The following is a 24,132-nucleotide window of genomic DNA, read 5'->3' as shown; positions in this document are numbered from 1 at the left end:
CCTGGAAGAAGAGGATGTCACATGTCTTTCTTTTCTAAATAGTCATATGGAAGATCTGACTGTCCTTAATTTCCTCAGCAGTATTTCATGTTGCCTCAGGACGTTTAGTGTTTAATGCTTTAGAGGTCCAGAAGACACTAACCCTCCTGTTTTGAATTTATAAAGCTAAAAAAAAAACTTCTAAACACATTAATATCAGTTTCTTCATTTTTCTTTCTTTATTTAAGATTTTTCTTATCAATTATTCTCTCATATACCACAGTGCTGTTGAATTCTCTGATTTATTGGTCAGAAAGTGTTGATTAATTTTCTGTAACAGCAGTCCTCATGATAGTTCTGGCAGTGATTCAAATTGCAGGTTTACATTACTGCACTCCTAATATATGTTATTGTTTCTATAGTAACTCATTCACAGGGACGTTGCACATAGTAACAAACAAGCCTAATTATAAATGGGTATTTAAAAAAAACTTTATTTACAAAGAAGTATAATCTTTGCTAAGGTGACTTTCTCTATAAGAAGATGGATATGTAACATTTATGGAAGGAGTCTCCAGTGTCAAGCCTTTGTAACAGTCAGTAAATTTTAGTAAAGGACAGATGACTTTTTGGTTTTTCTGAAACATGATAAGCTGCATTTTTGGCTACAAGAGAAAGAAAAAATGAGAATCTATTTATAGCTGCTATAACTTAAGTAATAAAAGGAGCTAACTTTTTTTCTGCAGCATTAAGAGTAACTAAAACAGATGGAAAAAAATATGAACAAATAAAACGCAATAGTTGATAAATTGCTGTTATATGAAAATAATCAACAGGCTGTTAATGCATCACACCAACCTGTTGTTGATTATTTTCCTATAATAGTCTGCCCCTTCATGTTTTATTCCTTACTTATTCCTTTTCATTTAACTGTACTGTAAATTAAGCCATACTCATTGTAGGCCAAGTCAGTGTTAGATAGTGTTGGTGGACTGAGCTGGACTCTCTATGGATCACTCAGAGCCGAGTGTCAGCCCCAGACCAGTGCTCCATCCACAGTTCAATGCTGCTTCATCCTTTTTCTTTGAAAGGTACTTAAAAAGTCATCGTGAGGCAGTGGGTAAATATCACCGTAATGTCATTTCATGTTTGTTGCATTTACTCTCGTAAAACGTGATAAATATGTCGCTGGGGTGAAGGTCACATAACCTCGGCGCTTCAAGAAATATTCGGTCAGGACAACATAATGCTTTCCAAGTTTGCGGAACAAATGAAATTCTGCTGCTCTGTTGCACTTTGCCTCCAAACAACCATTACAACTAGCTTTATATATTGTCTGAGCAGCAGACCATCAAATGGTGTTTTCCTTTTTGTGCCAGAGCGGTCTAAAAGATGGAGAATAGCAATCTGCCACCAGGATGTAAGGCCATAGTGTGTGTGTGTGTGTGTGTGTGTGTGTGTCTATATTAGCTGGTAAAACCATCCTAATAAATTTCCCTATAAAGTTTGTCTGTTAAAACCGTTATGAAAATTAACAAGTTATCTGGATGTCTGTGTGTATAAGTAACAAAAAGAATCTTCAGCAGTGTTGTGAATGTGTGTGCAGTGTTGCTTGGTGAGTTTTCACTGGAAATTGCATACATTGTGAATGAATGGCCAAAGGGCAGAGAAGAGCTGCAGAATTCAAGGCTGCTTCTGAGGACACTATTTGCATATTCAATATAGAGCCGAGCCTGAAAAAAGAGACCGAACACTCTGCTGGGTGTTTATATTTGGTGTGCGAGCACCATTTCATCTCAGTTTTGTGTTTTTGTTATCTGCTGAGATTACAGATATGAACAATATTTGATCATTTTTCTCCACTAACAGCCATTCTTCACCTTGCAAGACATTCTTTCTCCACACCACCCCCCTCCCACCTTTCAGCGTTTGCTCTAACCAGTTTTGCATTTGTGGTGCTAAAAAATTAATCTAAGTGCTGGCCGGTGGGGAACGCTGGGGATCCGGCCTGATTTATTGCCGACTTAATTCAGAATGGCTGGAGATGATGAACGCCACTGCGAGTGGGCAGTTACACGTTGGAAGTATGAAACTGGCTGTTCCGAGTTGTTTGATTGAAAATCACATAAATCAGGAGAACGAACCCATAGAGTCTCGCAAATCTCTGAACAAAAATATGCACTCTGTACATTACATTATTATTGGAGCGTCACAGGTTGCATGCAGTTACTTACTCTTTAAATGCCAGGGATTTATATGGCTTTCAAATAAAAAGGTCTTGGCTCACATAAGAGGGATATATATTTTTCCATGGTTTCTTTTTTTATGAGTTACCAAGGAGTCAATACCGAAAAAAAAAGTTTTAACAAAGTTAATAAATAAATGTCAAATGAAGGAATATGACTGTACTGTGGAGCGCAGAGCGATCTGAGATTGTGTTGCAGTAGGAGCATTCGGCTTATTCACTTATTTCATGTTGTTGTTTTGATATTAAGGCCCAACCTGACCAGAAAATATGATCTGCTCGGTGCAGCATTCTTTGTCGTTCTTACCATTTCTTTATTTTGCTGATGGAAAGAAGATCTCTGGGCTGCTGCATAGCTTTCTGGAAAAAGACAGCAATATGAAAGTCGTTCAGGTAGCCGTCTCGTGAGATCTCGGGCCCGAGCTAATCACAAGTTCGACCCACTTCTGGATTCCGACGAGTAAATCAATTGAGCCAAAGTCTCCCTCTGGACCAGAAGAAAGTCAGTGCAACTGCAGATTTAGCTGGGCCGTACCACCCCGTACCGCTGCCTATAGACCACTTCCACCCGGTCTGTTGTTGATGAAGATCGTTAATTCTGCACAGATGTGAAAGTTAACTGTAATATATTGAATAGTAAGCAATAAAACTCGACAGAGCATGCTGTTACAGGAAAATAATCAACAGTGGGTTGGTATAATGCTGCCAGTGTGAACCGGGGGGCCGTAACCAAACCGAAGATGATTTTTTTTTCCTATAACAGAATGCCCCTTGATTTATTCCTCTTACCCCACGGCAATTTTCCAATAGAAACCAATTTCTATTATTTATAAAAAGTATGCATTTTTAAGAACTTTTTTATCATACATTTTTTCATTTGCAATTATGTTGTGGAATGTCCCCAAAACAAGTTTGCTCTTATTATCACTTATGTTATATAAACAGTCGTCCCCTCACCAGTCTCTCTTTTTATTCTCTCTAAAAGTTAATAAGACAAAATATCCTAAAGGAACAGCTTTACCTCTGACACTGGAGACTCCTTCCTTAAATGTTAAATAAACATCTCCTCACAGAAAATGTTACAATTGAACAATATTTAAAATCTGTGTATGTGGAACATGGTCACCTTCTGAATGATCGGATATGAGATTTCAACAGCATTGTGTAAATATTGTTAATAAATTCTATTTTTAAATATTAAAATATTAATTTTAAAATATTTAAATATTGGCAGTTGTGTTATTGATAAGAAAACACATACAATAGGTGATGAAACTAATTTTCTGTTTGTGAAGCAGTACATAGATCCAACATTCGATGAACATTTGAAGATCTACCCATAACCTCTACTGAGAGGATTTTGTCTAGAAGAGATTACTTTTAAAAATCATGCCACTTTAAATAACTAAAACAGTTACTCTTTTTATACAACAGAGAGTGTTGTGTATTATTCGGGGAGAGAAGACTGCCAAGCTGTGCTCACTAAAACTTTGCAGCTGATAGGTACATTTTTGCGAATATGGTGGTAGCCACCTGGTGATGAATTATCCTCTGGACGAGATGAATGAGCAGTAAATGAAAGAAGTAATTGCTCCATTTTGATAACAGAAAGCTGTACATCATTCCAAGAAAAGAGCAGTCACATTGTATATTGTGTGATCGTTTCACGTAGCTACTATCATTAGACTACTGCTCATATTATATCGCTGTATTATTTTGTTGATTGCATTTGCAAGGAAGAAACAGCACAAAACAAAGACACATAAATATATTGTTCATGATAAAAAATTAAAAATAAACCACTTATACTACACAGCTCATGTAAAGTGAATCATGTGAAAGCAAGCAAGATCTAATTTTGATCCAAAGATCCCAGACAGAGCTTTCATATTTACAAAATACTCTACACATTCTGCTGATGGTTTTAATTGCATTTTTATAAAGAACTTTTGCTTTTAGTTACAAACAAGGTTTAAAACCATGATATTTTATTTTTTTAGGAATAGTGTGATTACAACATAATCCATTTCCATATGGGCTTTTGGCAAAATATTACAAGGAGATTTAATCTTCAACTTTAGTTTTTATCCTACTTGCCTTCCTAATCTGTGCTACTGTGTGTCAGGTTGCAGGCTCTGAGGAAGGAGAAGTCACGTGATGCGGCACGCTCACGCAGAGGGAAGGAGAACTTTGAGTTCTACGAGTTGGCCAAGATGCTGCCACTGCCAGGCGCCATCACCAGCCAGCTGGACAAAGCCTCCATCATCCGCCTCACTATCAGCTACCTGAAGATGAGGGACTTTGCCAACCAGGGCGACCCTCCATGGAACCTGCGCGTCGAAGGACCACCACCCAACACCTCAGTCAAAGGTCAGAGGTCACACACTGTCCTAAAATCTGTATCTTCTCTTCTCTTCTCTCGTCTTCTCTTCTCATCTCTTCTCTCGTCTTCTCTTCTCTTCTCATCTCTTCTCTTCTCGATTGTTCTATTGAAATTGTTGCACAGCAGCTCCAGACATTTTTCTATAGTCGCATATTCATAGCAACGAACAAAAAATAAAGAGGAAAAGAGGAATGGCAAACAAAAAATGATAAATTAATGCAATTAATCCAGCCCCTTAGCACTAAAGCCTGGATCAGGTCATAATTTGTTGTGTAGGGTATATGAGGTGAGAGAAAGAGTGTTTGTCATGCTTCATGGAAGCCTAATTAGTTGTAAATGGTACTATACTGAAATAGTCTATAGATTTAACAGTAACTATGGATTCGTTGTTGGGCAATAACGACCGTATGAGTAATGGACCTCTTTAATGAACTAATGCTAAACCTCAGGTGATACAAAATAGTCAGGCTTAATGGAAATTTACAAAAAAATGAGCCTTTTTGTTTTTTCGTGATAGTAGACAGGCTTTTTTTTATATTACACAGACCTGTCTATGGAAGAAAAACAGCTGAAGACAGTCACACATCATTTAAAAAATCTTTTTTTGAAAGTACTAGTAGGAGACTTAATTTAATATATTTTAATGTTTTATATTCGCTTCTGCCTTGCTCGACAAACAAGAATCAGTTAGGAGAAGTGGAATAACTGCAGAGCTCAAAATGGCCATAGGGACCGGGGAAATTGCACGCATTTTTAGGAAGCTGCATTCTGTGTATTCTGGCCAGCACACAACAGATGGCATCATTGTCGTCTCTCTTTGAAGAACTGCATGAATTTTAATGAGAAAATGTATATACGGAATAATTTGGTGTACAATACACCAGCAAGTTCGGGGAACTGTTTCGTTCTGCACCATGAAAATCTGCACGTCAAGCGAAAAAACATTACACCCTGGAAGAAATGTATTAATTGCCCACTACTATATGTAATTTAATGAATCTTTAGAAAGGTGAGTTTATAAAAGAGTAGGACAATGAGGCTGGCTTTGTGTCCTTCCGTCTCATTGACAGCAGCACTTTGAATTGAATCAGGAGCTGGGTCCATTTTATTTGCACTACATTTCGAACAGAGCCTGCTATCGATTTCTGTTGTGTTGCCCTGCGTCACTCAAGTTAATGGATACTCAGTGCACTGACGCAGCTTCCAAGCCCATGAATCTGTGTTTATTCTTTGATTGGAGTGACTATATGGCCTTGACCTAAAGAAGCAGGGAGCTTTCCCTCTCAGGCTCGCTCTGGATTGTTTTAGGATGAAAGAGCGTGACACATTTTGATCAGCGTGGAGCATGCTAATACAAACATATGGTGCATTATTGCATCAGGTGGAGTGGCGTAGAGGGCAAGGCCCATTTCTGCTCTGGATCGCAGGTGCACCTGACTCAAGGTGAGCCGGAGGAAAATGATATTGTTTCTGATGCATGGAAGTCCCCAGTTCATTTGGCAGTCCAGTCCCTCAATCAATTTGCCCGTGACTGTACATGCGGCGCTGCAGCGGCAGGCCATGCGACTGTTATTACACCAGATTCACTGAGGAAAAAAAACCAAGCTGACTCCTTGTAAGGCATTTCTACCTAATAACTGATGATTGTAACCTTTAGGGAAATCTCGCCGCAGCTGTGTTTGGCAGATCTCCCTGCTCTCAAGGAACGGCTCTTTGCTTAAAGAAAAATCAACATTCTCTTTTATTCTCGCTTCTATAGGAATAAAGAATAGGTTGGAGCTGGCATTTGTACTGTGCTGATGGTTTTCACAGTCGCCAAACATCATTAAAATGAAGCCCTCTTCTCTTGAATACAAAACAAAGGTGACAAAGCAGAGATTGCTGGCCCTTATCGGTAATAAAAGCTCCCCATATTACTGGCATCTGAACTAAAAGAATTTGACCTCCACTTCTCAAGTGTTGATTTATTATCATAACTCCTGCGAGCGTGCTGCCTCTACTCTTCGCGCCTGTTGACCTTTACGGTAATTGACCCATCAACTAATTTTTTTTTTCCTGGAGTGTTTTAACCAAAATTTGCTAGTCTCTGTCAGGAGCGTTTCACATCTGTTGAAGGACACTGCACAAACAAGCATGACCTTTCTGTTGTTTGGAGGCTGGCGCGGGCCTCCTGACCCCCTCCACCACCTGTGCATTCATTATTCATGCATGCAGAGCAGAGAGCAGTCACCAAAATGCCACACTTCACCAGGCACACGCTCACGCCCACATGCACACACTCCAAAAAACTATACGCTCCTGCCTCTGCCATTCATGTGTCTCATGCCTATAGACAGCCGAAGAGCAGAGGACAAGCTTTCTCCCAGCGTCCTTTTCATTTACAAGAAAGAAGTGTTGGAATGGATCCATGTGGACACAGAATATCACTTAGCATTGTGTTTTGCAATCAGATTTAGAGGTTCAAAGCAGAAAATGAGTGATTTATGATTTCACACAATGGTAAATTGGGCTTCAAACACACCAAAACTGTCCTGCTGTAAATATGATTTCTGAATGATTTAAAAGCACCAGGATGGAGTGACTGAAAGCACAAATTAGCTGACATGAATGCCTGAGATTTAGGGTTCAGTCTGTATTAGTTGAGCAGGGGAAGCCTTTATAATTCCCTTTCTAAGATCTCTGATAATTATAACTGCATGGATGCACCAATCCGTTGGAGCTCCTCTGCTTTTCTACAGAGACAGGGCATGCTGTTAGAATGTATAGTGTGATACAACAGCAAAGTTGATTATTTTTCAAAAATGTCCTGAGGTGTTTGAGTCCTCTTACACCACAGCTATTAAGCCATTACTACTTTTCATTTATTGATGAACAGCACTTGAATGTTTACAGCAACATTTAATGCTGTTGAACATCCGCAAGACAATGTAATTCCTGTTATGACAACATTATAGCCACTGTAAGGAGTTGTTCCCTCGTCTTTTTTTTGTGAATGAACAGTTTCTAGAGAAAACATAACATATTAGAATGAGCACTTCAAGACTCAAGATTTCGCTGTGGTACAAGGTAAAGGTATTCTGCTGAAAATGCTTTTATCAGCAACAATATTATTAAGTGTCCCTGAAGGTTTTACATTCCATCCAGCGCAATGAATTTTCTTTATAGTTTTGTCACTCATAAAAATTTTAGCCTGCTTTTTTTTTTTTTCTTTCATGCATTAGCAGGGCTCAAGGAATGGAACTGCAGCCAAATGTTCATGTACTTGTCCCAATTAGCATAATTTCATCAATAAACTCCAAAGGGACCTTGAAGCAGCATCAGACCTTCTTTCACATCCCCTCCCTTCTTCCACTCATTAGGTCTTCTAATGTCCCCTGGACCTCACGCTCGGCATTTACCACCACGCATGCGTGCGGCGCCGCTATGTACTTGTTTACCGCCGGACTCCTGTCTACCTGAGCACAACCCTCACGCCTCTAATTTAACAACATATCAACACATCAAGTGCAGCCAACAGGGTGAGCTCATTAAGGCTTTTGACCATCGCACAGACTGACAGACCAGTTGCTCTTTAGTCCTGGACGCCTCTTCTGAAGGGCGGCTGGCTTTGGTGGAGCAGGTTGGCACCAAGCACGGCATTGATTAAACTGATCTCTCCAGGTGCCCAATGTGCCACTCTCATTGTTAATGGTAATGAGGGAATTAATGGCGTTTGCATCACAATAGACTCTCAGAATGCTGAAAGAGCTTTTTTTTTTTTTTTTTTTTTCCCGCAACCTGGACTTGGAAAGAGACAGAGCAGCAGAGCATCTTGGGTAAAAAGAAAAAGCCTCCCTGGTATGTCTGACTGTATAAATGGATGGTAAATTGCCCAGCTGTGAGTGTGAGATGTTTCATTCCCCAGTCGTCCTGTAAGAAAAATTGAATGACAGTGAGCAAAACAGCAGTAATTATAAAACTAATTACTAAATGCTGATGATGCCCATAGGCTCTGCATAACTAAATTTAGAAGAGGAAATTGCTTTTGGCTATGAGGAGGCTCTGGGCATGTTTGTCTTATTTTCTTTATTTTCAAATACACACCAAAGAAAGTAGTAATTGCCATGGAAACAATTACTCGTACACCTTCTCTTTTTTCTTGGCCCGGCAGAAACAGCCTGAGGAAGCATTGTTGTTGAACAATGTGTTTTAATAACAGTGAATAGTGTACATACTTTGCTCATGAATAGATTACCCTCGTATGGAAAACACGGACATGCTACTGTGGCACGGTGTAAAAGGCCTGTAGTTTCCTTATTAAATTAGACCTTTTATTGTGCAAGATTTTGTTTGGGCCATACAAATCCAGCTAGCTTGTGTGAGTCTTAATTGTGAGCCGACCGTATAGAGCACTTGTGTGCAACTATGCTTTTAATGGCCTATTTCTCTTTTGAATGGAGACAACAGAGCCAGGGTTGGCAGCGAGACGACCCTCCAGGGTGCCTTCACATTCCCAATAGCCTTGTTTGTGAGTGTGTTTGTGGGTCCTGCAGTGTGTTTGTGCATGACGCAGTGTGTTTTGCGTGTGTGCATGAGTCTTTGTGTGCATTTACCTCGACAAAGTCCTACATTTTCTCCGTGCAAAACTGACAGCACAAGAATATGATCATTGTTTCCCAGCAAATCGACATGCTCGGTGATGATGTATGGCTAACTGCTTTTATTCTCATTGACCTGCTAGACTTGTGCTATATGGATGTCAGCTCTGGCCCGGTAATTAGTCCTTTTGCAAATGGCCCAATAATAGAGAAATAAATCAGAAAGACAGCTGAAATGAATATTGAGGCTCTTTTCAGCTCTTTGCCTGAACTTGTATTCGGCTGTAGATAATATCTTTACAAAGTATTACAAATCACCATGTCTTTACTGCACACTGTACTACAGAGAAGTCTACTGGTCTCTCATGCAATAATATGCAGAAGAACAGAAACAGAAAAATGTGGTTATTATATTATGATATTTGCATTACTTTAGATACTGCGTGTAGTCTTAAAATGAACAGAGGTCTCCTTTAGACAGTGTGTGAGCGGGACATGATTTGCTCCTCTGTGGATTTGTCTGTTGTGTTTGTGTGTGAGTGTGGGTTCAGCGGACTTGTCCGGCTGACAGACTGCTCCCAGAATAGAGTGGCACTCTTTGAAGCTGAGCGTCTGAAAGCACAGCGTGAGCCTCAAATAAAGTGAAGGGCATCCACTATTACAAGTAATGTCCTTAATAATCTTGTTAGTCTAGTCCCTCTCAGTAGGAGACAAATGGAGCATTATTGGCTTATGGGCTGTAGTAAATAATTTAGTTTCCAATATTCTGGCTGCTTTGACAGTAAATTACGATGACATGAAAAGAGCTCCTTGAATAAAAACAGTATCCAATCAAATTTAATTGGCTTGACTTTAAGCAGCAGTAATATGTTTTATAATTAAACCGAGTTGCCTTAGAGCTTTATAACATCACATGAATCAAAATGTCAAAAATATTTCTTTGATATTTTGATATCTGGCTTTTAAAATGTCACAGCACATATATTATTTTACGATAAATATCCACCCCCTCACATTTACTGGACGGTGGGACATGAGAAGAAGTCTCTCCATGTTGAATTTCCAAACCTCTGCGCTTTAGCCTCTGTGAGCTGCACACTGATTTCTGTCTGTGAAAATCAAACATGCATCGTGGTCTTGCACTCTGCATCGGGCCACGTGATGTCTCACCGAAGTGCGAGAGCTGTTAAGATTTCAGAGGAAGGTCACCAAGGCCTCTGCCCTCATCCTTGTTTGCCGCTGCTCTTCCCCCTTGCAGGACACAAATGACTCCCCTAATCATCCAATTTAATCACACCATTTCATTCCCCTCGCTAGCCCCCACTCAGCTAATCAGCCATTCTGATGCTGTCACAAAGGGCTTCATATCGAAACCAATGGATTTTTAGCATTTAGTGATGGGCTGGAAGTGGGGCGATAGAGCCGGGGTCGAGAGGCGGGGTCGAGAGGCGTCTGCACCCGCTCGAAAAGGGAGCGATTCATGCGTGAAGCATTTAGCTATTGCCATCTCAACGCATGACTAACAGTTTTCGGTCACCCGTTTTATTCTCTAATATCTATAATAAGCGGGTGTGATGATGGCTGCGAGAACAGGGGATTTTTTTTCTCTCCCCTCTCTGCATTACTCGCCTGTTGAGGTGCTGATGATTTTGGCAGGCGGCATCCAGGCCAGAGGAGGAAGGTGAAATTTTGCTTCTTGACCCGGAGTCATGCATGAGCGCTCAGGATCTTATGAAGACAGCATCCCAGAATACCTCAACTCTAAAAACCATATGGTATCTCTCTCGGTTTCTCCAGTGACCCTAGGTTTTGAGTTGGCAGTAGCCCCGCTATGAAGGGTGGACATGTTGTCCTGCTGCAGGCTAGCTGAAATGGCTGCATGTCCATCTCTCAGCCTGGCGGTCAGTAGCGCTGGGATCAGTGCCCAGTCAATCAGCAGATAGCCCAGGGCCCATGAGAGCGCCTCAGCCTCCCTCCTCTCCACTCCCCTCAATCACGCTATCTGCCTCAACACGGTCGCCGACGCTAATAAGAAGGAATATAGACACATGAATAATGCATGAAATTTACTGTTTATATTAGCTGAAGCCCTTGCCACAAGTATTGTCTCGAAGAAAGTCTGCGTTTGATGGAATTTGTTGCTTGATTTAAGTAATTAGAAATAACACAGGTTTCATTTTCATTTTGTCGTCCGTCACCCTGTCACCCTGCAAATCCCAGTTGGACAGCACCTGCGAGAAAATTACTTCATTTATGCTTTATCAATCCCCTATGACCCAAGATTCATTTATAGTTTCCTGTCCAATCTTTTTTGCTGAATTTTTACATTTCCTATGGAAGATAAGGCAGGAGCCAGAGAAAGTCGACACAGTTAACTGGAATTGTTCTCTAAGAAATTAATGAAATGTAGATTTGATGAGACACTTGTCCAAAGCTGGCTGCTAGGTGCTTTAGTTTAAGAGACTGTTTCGTCTTTGAAAATAGACTACTGAATAGCTTCTTTGGTTCAATATTACAGTAACTTACACTAAGAATGCTTTCTTGTGGAAACAGGTTAGAGTCTGCTGCGTATGCTATAGCCAGCAATTTAATGCAGTTACCTTGTCACTGTGGACCAGGACAAAGATCAGTTTTTGCTTTGTATTGTGTTTTTTTTTTTTTTTTTTTAGATTTATACGTGGCAGCAATATTACAGCAATATGACCTCCCTTAAAACAGAGCATTACAAGTGTAACTTCAGATGGAGTTTATATCTTTTAGTTGCATATTTAAGCTGAGTAACTGGAACAGAGACTCTGTACACCATGTGCACCTTGTACTCTCCGAGGACAGCAGTGTCAGAAATGTCAGCAGTAATACACATCCTGCCTTTCACTATCAGCTCCTAAGCTGCCAAGCCAATTACAGCTAAAGGAAGCTGTGCGTGCCAAAGCGAAGCTGGGTAAATCCTCTGGCATACACTGCTATTGTTTCTAGCAGGTCAGTGAGAGCATGTTCTCCTGATTAATAACGCCTCTCTCTTCTTCCTCTCTGATTTGTTGTCGCTTCATCTCGGTATGAAAACGACGCATCTCAGCAGAGAGAGCTTTAATTGTAAAGACGAGAGGAGAAAGAGAGAGGAACAGAGAAGGGGATGAGGGGGCTGAGAGCGTCATTTGCCTTAACGAAGAGGAGATCAGTGTTTCCTGTTTTGTGGTTGAGCCTTAAAAAGAGCTGATGCCATTAAATGATTTCAACTTCAAGGCATTGTTTTGATTTTGAACTTTCTCTTTTTTCACAGCATTCAAGCTATGCAGATCCTTTAATTAAACTCAGCGGTGAATTTGTTGTTGTTGGGCTTTTTTTGTGTGTCTGTACTGGTTGGTTTGGAATTTGCATTGCTTGGATGTGAGGCAGCTGTATCTCTAGGCTGTGTGTAATGTGGCTCTTTATTCCATTTGCTTAATGTGACTTCGCAAATCCCACAAGGACTGAGGAAACATCGTGAAAGTGACAGCGTGTTCCTTTAGATGCATGGAGTTAAAACGTAACGTTGAATTCTGAAGATGCAATTACATTAACAGTTGTGGTTTAAAATATAATCACACACATTGTTATTTTGAACATTTAGTTGGATGTCTATAGTAACTTGTAGAAAATCTGTAATATGACTAAGTAATACTTGACAAGTGTTCTATTTGATCCCTCAAACGTCATTTAAATCAAATCTGCATCCCTACTGTGTAACATGCTTGCACACATTACACAAACCATTTCATCTCTAACCAGGGTTATGTTTATGAATGTTTCAGATCTTGATATTCACGTGTGCTGGAATTCTATAATACCAGGCCATTAGACAGAGAGGAAATAAGGCTTTTTACTTCCTCAAGCATCCTTCCTGTAACGCTTTGGGATTCAGGGAAAAAATGACGTGTGAGTTGCAGAGGTCTCAGCCAGCTCAGGAGGAGCAGAGAGAGCTCACTCTGCTGGCGGGAGATGAGCTATGTAATGATTATCCTCCGTGTCACACTGGGTGAGTTTTTGTTGACACGCCAGCGTAGGAGGGCTAGATTAAAATTTAAAACCCAAACAAGCATTGAGAATGGCACCCAGCCATACAAGATGCATGACGATCGCTCCGCCATGGGCCGATGTGCTCCTGCTGCCCAATCAGGGAGGAGAAAGAAAGTCCTTAATTGACAATTTCTTGAAAATTGCTGAGGGGAAAAACAAAAGACCAGCCTTGAGTTGTCAGGGTGTAATAAGCCGTTTCTCATCACTGTCTCTGTGATTGAGCCTATACAAAATCGATTTATTTCTCGGGTAACTCAGAATAATTGAAATACAGACAACGTTTGGTTCCAATTTACCAGCAATAAAGTTGTAATAGGGTTTTCTCTGCAATCTTAGACTTAATGCACTCATTCTAAAGAGCAGTATTTTGCCAGTCGAACAAATAGCATCACTGAGGCTTACGATCAGTAATAGTCCCACATTGATGCACACATTAAACTTGTTAAATCAATTCGGTAGACACTTTCTAAAGTGGACTGTCTGTTCTCTTTCTCCTCCAACCCTCTCATAGCCTGTACGCGTATCAATCACTGGCAGACGCCCATAATGATTCAAGCCTTTTAGTTTGTAATTATTTATGCTAGGCGAACACAGCCAAAGAGAAGTATCTGACATGAGAGCATATTTATAGGAGGTAGAACACTCAGCTATGCATGCACACACACATACACACACACACACACACACACACACTGAGGGCTGGTCTGGGTGGATTGAATCTGAAGTAGGCTTCCATAGATTTTAGTATTTTACTGCTTTAGACCCTTTTTTGCCTGTTGCTAATGAATGCCCATTTAACTCACTCAAAAAGGCATCATGAGTAGAAAGGCGGTTGTGGATTTAATGCCGAATTGTTCTGCACGAGATTTGCATCTTATTCTGGCAGTGCGGCTTAATAGCAGTGATTAAATGAGAATGCTAAATATGTGCCTGAGAAAGGGATTTCATTACTGCAATTGAGCATAGATCTCACGGTCAAATTTCTGTAAACAAACCCCTACAAAAATAAGTACTTTGTGCATTTGCATAGTTTTTTCTGTCAGTTGTTTTCACCCTTTATGCTACGTTCATACTGTGGGTCAGTGGGAGGAGATCAGCGCACTAACTCCAGGCTTCAGGGCAGAAAGCAGTGGGCAGTGGGGATGCCGTGGCTGGGTTTTTTATTTTTATTTTTTGTGCTGGTACACATGTACAGTAATTAAACTGTCTCACTGCTGAATCTCTTCTGCCTGGCAGCTGCTGATGTATTATATAGACATTCAGCTAATCGATTAAAAGCGCCCAGTCAAGGGAGATGTCTGACAGCACTGTACTAAGATGAAATTAGTGTGTGTGTGTGTGTGTGTGAGTGTGAGCGCGTGGCCGGGGCGCATATGTGCATGTGCGTGTAGGGGCCACAGGTGACTCAGGCCCAGCGGGAACGAGGTTGGGTAAAGGCAACAGCACGCCGATGCGCATGTAATTAGGACAGCCGTGTTTCAACAGGATTTTCAAATTATGAGGAGAGCACATGAGGGAAGAGAGGGGTGGCAGTTGGGGAGAAACCAGGGCTGAGGAGGGTATGAGGGGAACATATGAAGGGAGGAGAGGGGGAGAGGAGGGAACGTGGGTTCTGCGCTTTCCAACAAAGTTGGCCTTCATCCAGCGCTCCTGAAAAATTATACGAAATTATTCAGCTGCCGGGGAATGTGAAATCGGACTAATTGCCTTTTGAAGTAGGCCGTAACGGCCGAGCCTGGCCACAGCCCGCCTGCTCGGGAGCGCCGCACAACCTCAATCGATTTCACAGCTGATACTTCTGCGAATCAACACTTATTTTCCACTGCACATGGGGGTCCCTTTTAAATGTAAATCCGGTAAAACTGCACTTGTTGGACCTCGCACAAACAAGGCAGGAGGGTGTCTGCAAACGAAGAAATAAGCCGAATTTATTTACTTCAAAAAGCAGCGCCGACTGCTTCAGTGAGAGCTGAAAATACAGAAAGAGCTGCAGTCTGCTTTCCCCCAACTGTTACACCAACGACATGCACTTCAAACAGCAGCAGCTTTAGTAGCTCGTAGCATTGTGAAAACAAACACAGATCTGTAAAGGAGTTAACCTAAGCTAGTATTCCAAATGTTGCCATTTATAGTCCATCTGGGCTATCAAAGGCCTTGGAGTAAACGGCAAATGTAGCCAGCCAAGCCTCTGAAGCTGATGAAACAAAAAAAACTGTTTGTATTTGTTTGCTCTTTGGAATCAGCTTTTACTCCTACTGGATGTGCTCATGATGGAAGTTTCTGTTTTTTTTTTTTTTTTTTTCCTTTCTCACCACCAAATAATTGCATCAATTTAGGCCTATATCCAGCAGCACTGCTGCCTTTCCATTAAGTCAAGCTGCTCAAAAACAGGGACACTTTTCATCTGCTTCCAGAACACAAGATCGCCACAATTACAAACCATTTTACAGAGCTCTGTCACTTTTAATAGTGAGATCAGCCCCAGTCTGCTGCCCCTGTTCAACTGCAGACAGGCGAAATGCTGCTTTTAAAGCAGAGCCTCTTTGAAATAATCTAAAGAGCGTTTTCAAATACAGGCCTGCATCTTATGTCAAAGCTCTTTTTTTTCCTTTCTGCTCTTTGTTTGAAATTGCTTGATGTTTCAGTAACAATGGAGCTGATCTAAACCCAGAGAAGTCAGTTTACTTAGCATGATGCTTGTATATCTCTCAGTTTTTTACTTGTGTGTAGCGCTGGAGAGAGTGTAACACTTTCTGTAAGAGTGAATGAATACTGAAGTCATTTAACTGTTCGACAGGAAGCTGGGGTAACCCATGCTCATGCATTCTGCTTAATCAGTAGAACAGCATAACATTACTGACACGCACAAGCCTTTATACATGTTGTATATGATCATCACACGCAAATTTCTTCTTAAAGATCAGCCAGGGGCATTTCTCAGACCTATGGATCAGAGAAACAGCATCTCTAAAGCTCTCACTGCTCTCTTTTCCTGAACAGCCTCAGTTCAGTGATGCTTTTCTAAAGTGCGATTAATCAAACGCTACGTGGAAAACACCTTCGGCGGGGCCTCAGCCTGTTGGTATTCGCCTCATTACTCTGCAAAGTCAGCTGAGAAATGCGACGGGCTGCCCCGCTCTCACACTCCATCCTGCTCCCAGCCACTGTTTGCTGACATGCATACACCCAGCTCAGCTCTAATGAGAAGCCACAAAACGTGTGTGTATGTGTGTGTGTGTTTGTGTGTGTGGCTGGGATGACCCTGTTTCCTGCCGAAGCCGAAATGCCGACTGAGTCACCAGCCTGAGCTAACAGCAGAGCACTCACTTCAGCCTTGTTAGCCTTCAGCACTCTCTACAACTCTGTGTGTTAGCCCTCTGACACCGCCACAGGGCTTTACAGCATGTCTTCAAAAATCTGCCATGCTACATTGTGGCCTTATCAGATGTGTCTTACCCATAGCCTGAGTACCATCCTGGCAGTTACCTAAAATGCTACACTGCCTTCACTTTATGGCTATCTTTCTGTAGACAGCTAGCATCTCTTAGAGCCTGCTAATGGAAGCACGGTGTAGAAAAAACACCTGTAATACATCTGAGAACAGTAGTAGTACAATAGATAAATAAATTCTATACACAGTGTCTGAAAAGTCAGGAACCACTGGGAATATGTTGAACAAATATGTCAGTCCGGATATGTAGAGCAATATCCGCAAAATCAGCGGTTCCTGACTTTTCGGACAACCTGTAGATCAGCGGTGTCAGACTCCAGTACTGAAAAATTAATTATCAAGATGTTCATGGGCTGAATTTAATATTTAAGAAGACATAAAATACCTCTCTTGGGTTAAGTGTGGGTGGGAACATAGTGGGAAACAGGCTCAAAGGCGGAGCTCAACAACCAACGACAAGCATATTGTACCAGATGTATTCCAGGATGGATGAATTACTCCACATAAAACACAACTTAAACATGTATGACGTGACGTGTGTGCGGAGAACACACACACAGTAAAAACAAAGATTACCTTTTCAAGGCAAGAATTGTTCAGTTAAACATCCAGATTAAAACTTAATTTGATCAAGATGATATTTCTCCTCCTCTGGACATTAACAGTGCACAGGCTGGTAATTGGAACAGGTTTTAGACGGAACGCTTGTGAGCATGGTGCTGTTTGTAATTTCTCTGCAATTATCAAATCTCTACCAAGTTTTTGAAAGTCCATCTCATTAGAAATCATGCCTGGCTTCGTGAGATGGCAGCGGTTCTAATATTGTTTCCTCTGTCTGCAAAATCTAGAAAAAAAAACACTCTCACTGCACATTTTGGCAGCTTCAAAAGTCAGTCTGATAACAAGCCCTTGCCAAGGTGTTTATAATTGTCAGACGCAATTGTCAAACTCAAGCCCTGTTGGCCAAGTATGGCCCCATGCCTCATTTCATTCAACCCGCACAAGATAAAAAAAAAGGAAAAAAAATGGCCCATAGCACAGTATTGTGCAACATTTTCCACACTGGACCAGTATTACCTACACACCCTGCATGCTGTGTAAGTGTACAGCAACCATCTGTCCAATCCCTGCATCCTGTTAATAGCACCATCGCAATAGCGCACTTAATTTCAAGAAAGACAACTAACGCCAGAACATGCAAGAGTGTCAGTGTAACAGGTTGGGTAAGGACAACAGTCATTCAACCACAGTGACAGGAGAGTGAAACAGTGAAAAACTGTAAATTTGTTTTTATTCTGATTACCTGTAATTATCATTATTGTACAAAATCTTTGCAGAATCCTTCCATCATTATATATTATTTTTTAAATAAAGTTCACAGGGCAGCATAGCGGCACAGTGGGTAGCGCCGGTGCCTTACAGTTTCAGGGTCCCTGGTTTGATCTTGTGCTCGAGTTGCTGTCTGTGAGGAGTTTTGCAAGTTCTCCCCGTGTTCGTCTGGGTTTTCTTACAGGTTCTCCGGTGGTTTCCTCCTGCTATCTAAAAACATCCAGATACTTATCCAGATATCCAACATCCAACATGGGATAAAGTGGTCGATGAAGTTGAATGAATGGATAAAGTGGTCTCCGATGCATTTTATGCACTTATATAGAGACAGAGTAAAAAACAAATGTAACAGGATCATGCGCCTGCACTTTTCACATGTCTCAGAGAGTTCTTATCAGTCTAAATGCTGGTTAAAATTTGCTGTATATGATTCATGTCTAAAAACACTTCAGAAATGTGTCTGGTGTTAACTGGCATTGATATAGTGATTGACTCCAAATGCATAAATGGATGATCCAGTGTAGTGACCTATAAATATGTTGATGAAGAAACTGAAGAAGTTGGAGAATGAAGACATAACATATGGAATTCTAAGGACATAGAGAAATAGCCTGTCTGATTTCTTTTTTACTGCTATAGTAAAGAGGCCACAGCACGAATAAATACAAATCTTTTTGTTCATTGGAAACATAAATATGATAAACTGACTCACAACCATAATCAGTTCAGAGAATAGATTCACTTAAAAATACCTTAAAAACAATAATTGTTTATGGCGCTTCAAAAATATGCATGTGGCCCACTCAGAAATCAGTTTAACACCCCTGCCTTATACTATACTTACAGACGGCACATGTTTACAGAGAGTTGTATATATGTTTTAAGGCCCATAGCCAGCAATTCAGCTTCATGTTGTTGACCATCACTAAAATGCATTTGGTTGCACTTTTATCTAATGATCTCGTGATGGACCTATGCTTAATTAGGTTGCGTTTAAACCCCTGAACCCACAAAATTATATTTTTAACCATTTTTAAAACTTGCTAGTTTGTCATAAACAGAATTTGTGAAAAGCACTGGGTTTCGATGACTTTATCTTAAATACCAACGTCCACATACACAAAAACTAAATACATACACAACAACTAAACTGTGTAAAAAGCTACAGTATAAAATGAAGGTAGTAAAAAATGCCGTAGAATGTCTGAGAGAGTTTAAAAGTCTTTAAATCGGAGGGTGCATGGGACCCTTGGCATGGGAGGGTTATTGTTATGCTTCAGAGGCACGTGTCATGTGCTAGCAGGGTCCTGACTTCAGGCGAGGTTTCATCAACCTGCCAGGACAAATGGCCATCCAAGATCTTGTCATCCTCGGGTGAACTTTAACCCCAGAGGGCACATTTTGCCTTCCAGAATCGCATCCCACAAAATACACATTTAGAGGCTCATTGGCTCTGAGTGCCAGAGGTGTCAAATAGTGGTGACACACAGCATTGAAAAAAAAAAAACTGCAGGACAACAACCATTAAGTAGAAAATTCTTATTTTTGTTCTGGCACTTTGCTTCTATGCAGTAATGGTTGTTATTTCCAACCATGGTATGTTGTGTGTGTGTTTTTCCCTATGAGTATATATGCAGATACATACAGTCAGAGATGTGTATTCGCTGTTCAGTGCACAAGTGTCCTAATCTAGTGTATAGTGTTATCCAGCTAGCACCGTGTCATGTGTTTATGTGTAGTTTAAGTACGAGTAGGCTGAATGGCACTAAAACCAGCTCTCAGGTCTTCTCTACCTCTCCATTTCCTCATTCTCTCCTCCCTGTCTCCTCTTTAGCACATGATAAAACGCTCGGTGGCTGCCTTCAACCAATCATGTTTTCAGTAGAGCAGTTAAACTGTTTTATTACCGCCACCCTCAAAGCTTTAGAGTCTTAAATTTTCTCTGTAATGGTAGATTAATTTCAGCCTGCCTAATGCAATCCAGGACAAAATATTTCAAACCAGATTTTTTTATTTTTTATTTTTGGTAGAGGGTGTGGATGAAGTTGGGAGGGTGTGAATTATAACATTGCTGCTGAAAATTACCCCCAACCCCCACCCCTCCTTCAGAAACACCTCTGTAGTGGAACCCGGTGTGTTTTTGACTCGGTTCAGTGGTGGGGGTGTGAGTGAAGGTGGCGGTCAAAGCCCATATGGACACCGTTTTGCATACGAGCTCCATTACAGGCAGCGGCATTGGGCAAGACCTTCAGAAAGCGATGGAGAGGAGCCGTGATAAGTGGCCAGGAGTGATAAGAGCTCGGGCCGCTTCACCTGCAGTCTGCTGCTGCTCGCAGATAATGCTGCATCATCCGCAGTGCCGTTTAAGGCTGTAGTGAAATGAGAGACAAAAAGCACTTCATGCGAGCAGCCCAATTAGGTGGAGTTGCTAACGTGTAATCTGAAGCGTGTTCATTATGTTTGAGCTGCTGGGGTTGATATTTCTTGTAGATAATGCAGCGTTCCAATAAGCTCTGATAACAATCTTAATTAAATCACTCTGATATAGGATACAGTATGCCAAAACTGCATGCTGCTGTAATGCTAACACAAACCATAATCTGCTTTTTTTTCTAATTGGTGCTTTATTGTAGGTCTAAACACTGTTCGGACCTTTGTCATTCTGTGGCCATGTACAGCTCTGCCCTGCCACCCTATAAACTGACCTTTGTGTAATAAATTGAAGAAACGCTTCTAGATCAGCTCTGACTATTTAACACATGATGGAACTAATTCTTCCATTAACTCAACTTGCAATGAGATGACTTGTATGCTAATATCTTATAATTAATTCTTACACCCTCCACTCTCTTCTCCCTTCACAGATTTTTTTTTTTCCCTAAGACCCGTTCTAAGGATAGTCAACGGATCCCGACACTTCAACTAATGCATAATGTTCATTTCAGGCTCTTAATTAGGTTTAAATGAAAATTGGCTCAGCAGAAAGATGGACAGCGGGGAAGGCATCAAACCACCCAGCATGCCCCCGAGTTGTGAGGCAATGCAATTTGTAGGAGCAGCACAGCGAGGAGTTCAGAGTTCATTAATTTTTAGTGTGCACATTCTCTCCCAGTGATGCTTCCTGCCTGCTCTCGCTCCATCAGGACATGAGCACAAACACTGGACCTGCACACAGATCTGAAACTCGATCTCTCTCTCACACATACACAGACACACAAACATAGACACAGAGAGAAAGAAAAGGATTCTTGTCTCTGGTGATTAAATGCAGTGGTCAGTAGAGTGCTCTTCTAGTGAAGCTCCACCTAGCGCCACATTTGAACACACAGCAATTTTTTTTTTCAGATAGAAATATAAATTTTGCATATTTTTATTAGCCGTATGATACATCACTGGAATGAAAGATTCAAGCCCTGGTCCTGAGATGCAATGAATTCTCACTAAAATATTTTTTACGCAGGACATAATTCCTGACCTTAGCTGCAAAAGGGCTTGAGTGATCCGAGAGTTTAATCTCTCTTTCACTTTCTCTGCACTGCTTGCCAGCATGATCAGCACCAGCGGTGTTTCATTAACATGGATGAAGTCAGGGAACCAGCCTTACACATCTACCAAATCACTACTGGGGGCGTAATTAGGAAAAAACGCAATCTGTTTTTTTTTTTTTTTTTTTTTTGCTAAATTCACACACTCTTACCAAGATGTCAGTCCTTTACACTTCCATTCACAAATGTCATTATGCTTAGCCTCTGTCTCACCACTGGCCTTCTTTTAGCATTGAACATTTTGCAGCTGGCATTACCTTATTCCTTGATCTTAATACTACATCTTAATAAGAGCCTTATGTGTGAGTCACTGTGAGCCTCCTCTGGTGAATCTCCATAGACTGCACTTCTGTATGTGGATCTGTCTCTCTGTTTAGCGTGCCACTATAGGTTAGCTCCTAATTACTCTCCCCCAAATATTCCCCTGGCGCTAATATTTTCTGTCTCAATGCCTCATTATGTCATTTGGCAGACTGAAACATCAGCCTTTCGATGTCTGAAACGTGTCTTATGTTCCAGCCTCTCCACTCCTCCCCTCATTCATTTCTGTCTTGCTTTCACTCTCTTTTTCTCTCTCTCTGGCTGTCTTTTTCTCTATACTGCTCATCTGTTTCCACGACTACATTGCACTAAAGCTTCTTCCAGTCACCTTCACTCTTTTCTTCTAACCATTGATTCATCCAGCCATAGAAGGGATCCTCCGTTCTTTCCTGTTTCTCTTTAGCTCTTTACCCTTCACTGTACATTCACAGGACATTATACTGTTATATACCTTTCCTTCCATCCTTTCTTCTATTACACACCACGGACACTCACGCACACACACACACACACACACACACACACACACCCTCCCACACACACAGTAAGCTCTACTGTAGGTTGATATCAATGTGTTGTTATTCAAGGACAGTAATAAAGGACAGTCAGTGTACAAGTGTGTGAAGGTGTGTATGTTGTGTGTATGTATGCTTTCAAGTGTGCTAGTTGTATGTGCACTATCATTGGGATATTGGGAGTCAGGAGATTCTCTGGGTGGGAGGGATGGCATTCTCCCCTGTCAATCACAGCGACACTAGCCAATCGTGAGCGTCTGTGAGTGGAAGAGGGGAAATAGCTCTTTGCTGTGAGTGTGTTACTCTGCCCTGTGATGCAGCATGAGCAGCAGATTGTGGAGGTTGGCTTTACATGTGGTTGCCCCACCCTCACTCGTTGATAGGAGTTATGTTATAGGGAAAAGAAAAAATCTCGTATGAATGGCCCACTCTTGTTGTATTCACGAATTCAATTGAAATGGTATGAAGCACTGTTGAAGTTTCTCAATATGGCGGCTAGGGATGTTCAGTCATCAGGCAACACTAGGTGTGTCATTTTAGTAATTCGTGATTAGGATTTGTAATTTACCATAATATCTGAGGGAAATGTTTATATTCCTAACACTCTGGTAAAGTTATTCTGCCTTTACTGTTCATGAAAAGATGTGCTAGCTAGCTAAATTGTTAGCCTTAATCACTAGATAAATGTTTCGCAGTTGCTTAGCAACAGTGTACTCATGACTTTTACCCATAACAAAAGCATGAATTCACAGGTTTTGATTGAACATGCAATAAATGTCCACATGATGATAGAAATAAGTGATCATTTTGACCTTATTGAAACATTCATGACTAATCCTCATGAATAAAAGTGCTTTTTACAAAAACAAAATGAAAAGTCACGACTTGGAATCACATCATTTTTGACCTCCATGTGTTCAAGCAACAAAGTGGGAAACAAATACCTCCATTTTCATCTTTTGTTATCAACAAGCTAGCCAGCTAACTGTGATGAATTATGTATATTTACCTCCTCAACAACAGTGAACTGTACAGTCAGTGTTATATATTTAACTAGCTAATATGTCTGTATGTTGATTGATCTAAAGCAAATAGTTGTATATACTGCATCCCACATTTAAAAGTAAAAGGTGCTTCTTTGTTTACTGTTGATACTGTGAGCAGCCATGTTGATTTGATGTCACTTGCTGAACTCGGGGTTGAGAAGACCATCCTGAGTCCCGGAGTAGGAATTCCAAGTCGAGGAAGTGTTTTCTTTGTTGTTGTTTTTTTTTGTTTGTTTGTTTTTTTTTTTCTAGTTAGTGTTTGGAAATTACCAGTTGCGACCTTCAGTCGATTGCTGCATTACTTAGCTACAGAAATGCAAGCGTGTGTGTGTACATGTGTGAGTATACAGTGAATATATGGTACAAAAGGAGAAGAGTGTGTGAGATAGCTAGGTGGTAGTATCCTGTCTTTTATACACAGGTTATGCTGCAGTTGAGTACTAGGAGAGGAAGCCTTCCGTAAGGCACAGACTTCATGCTACATTGACTGGCCTTGATGCTTTTTAGCCTCTCACAGACATACGCTCAACCGTGACATTGAGCATTATTTGTTTCACTCCAAAAGAAGACAGAAAGGATTGTTTGAAACCTAGAGACAGGAGAAGCAGAGAAGTGTAGAATTCTGCACAGAATTACAGAGACCTTTTTTCCACTCATCGTTGCTAAGCAGTTTGAGTGAACAGGC

At 40.9% G+C, this 24,132-nt stretch overlaps 1 protein-coding gene across 5 annotated transcripts in view; it reads left to right on the top strand.

The window, feature by feature from the left end:
- The window catches only part of LOC113538944 (neuronal PAS domain-containing protein 3), a 224,378-nt gene that overhangs the window by 81,384 nt on the left and 118,862 nt on the right, over window positions 1–24,132 (top strand). For all 5 annotated transcript variants that reach the window (XM_053237343.1, XM_026934425.3, XM_026934422.3 and 2 more), the window contains one exon: window positions 4,350–4,594. In XM_053237343.1, coding sequence (XP_053093318.1) covers window positions 4,350–4,594 — 245 coding nt within the window. The remainder of the gene's footprint in view (window positions 1–4,349; window positions 4,595–24,132) is intronic.

Source organism: Pangasianodon hypophthalmus, chromosome 10 (genome assembly GCF_027358585.1).
Source record: "Pangasianodon hypophthalmus isolate fPanHyp1 chromosome 10, fPanHyp1.pri, whole genome shotgun sequence".
NCBI classification, from domain to species: Eukaryota; Metazoa; Chordata; class Actinopteri; order Siluriformes; family Pangasiidae; genus Pangasianodon; species Pangasianodon hypophthalmus.
This window is presented reverse-complemented; position numbering and strand designations above follow the sequence as displayed.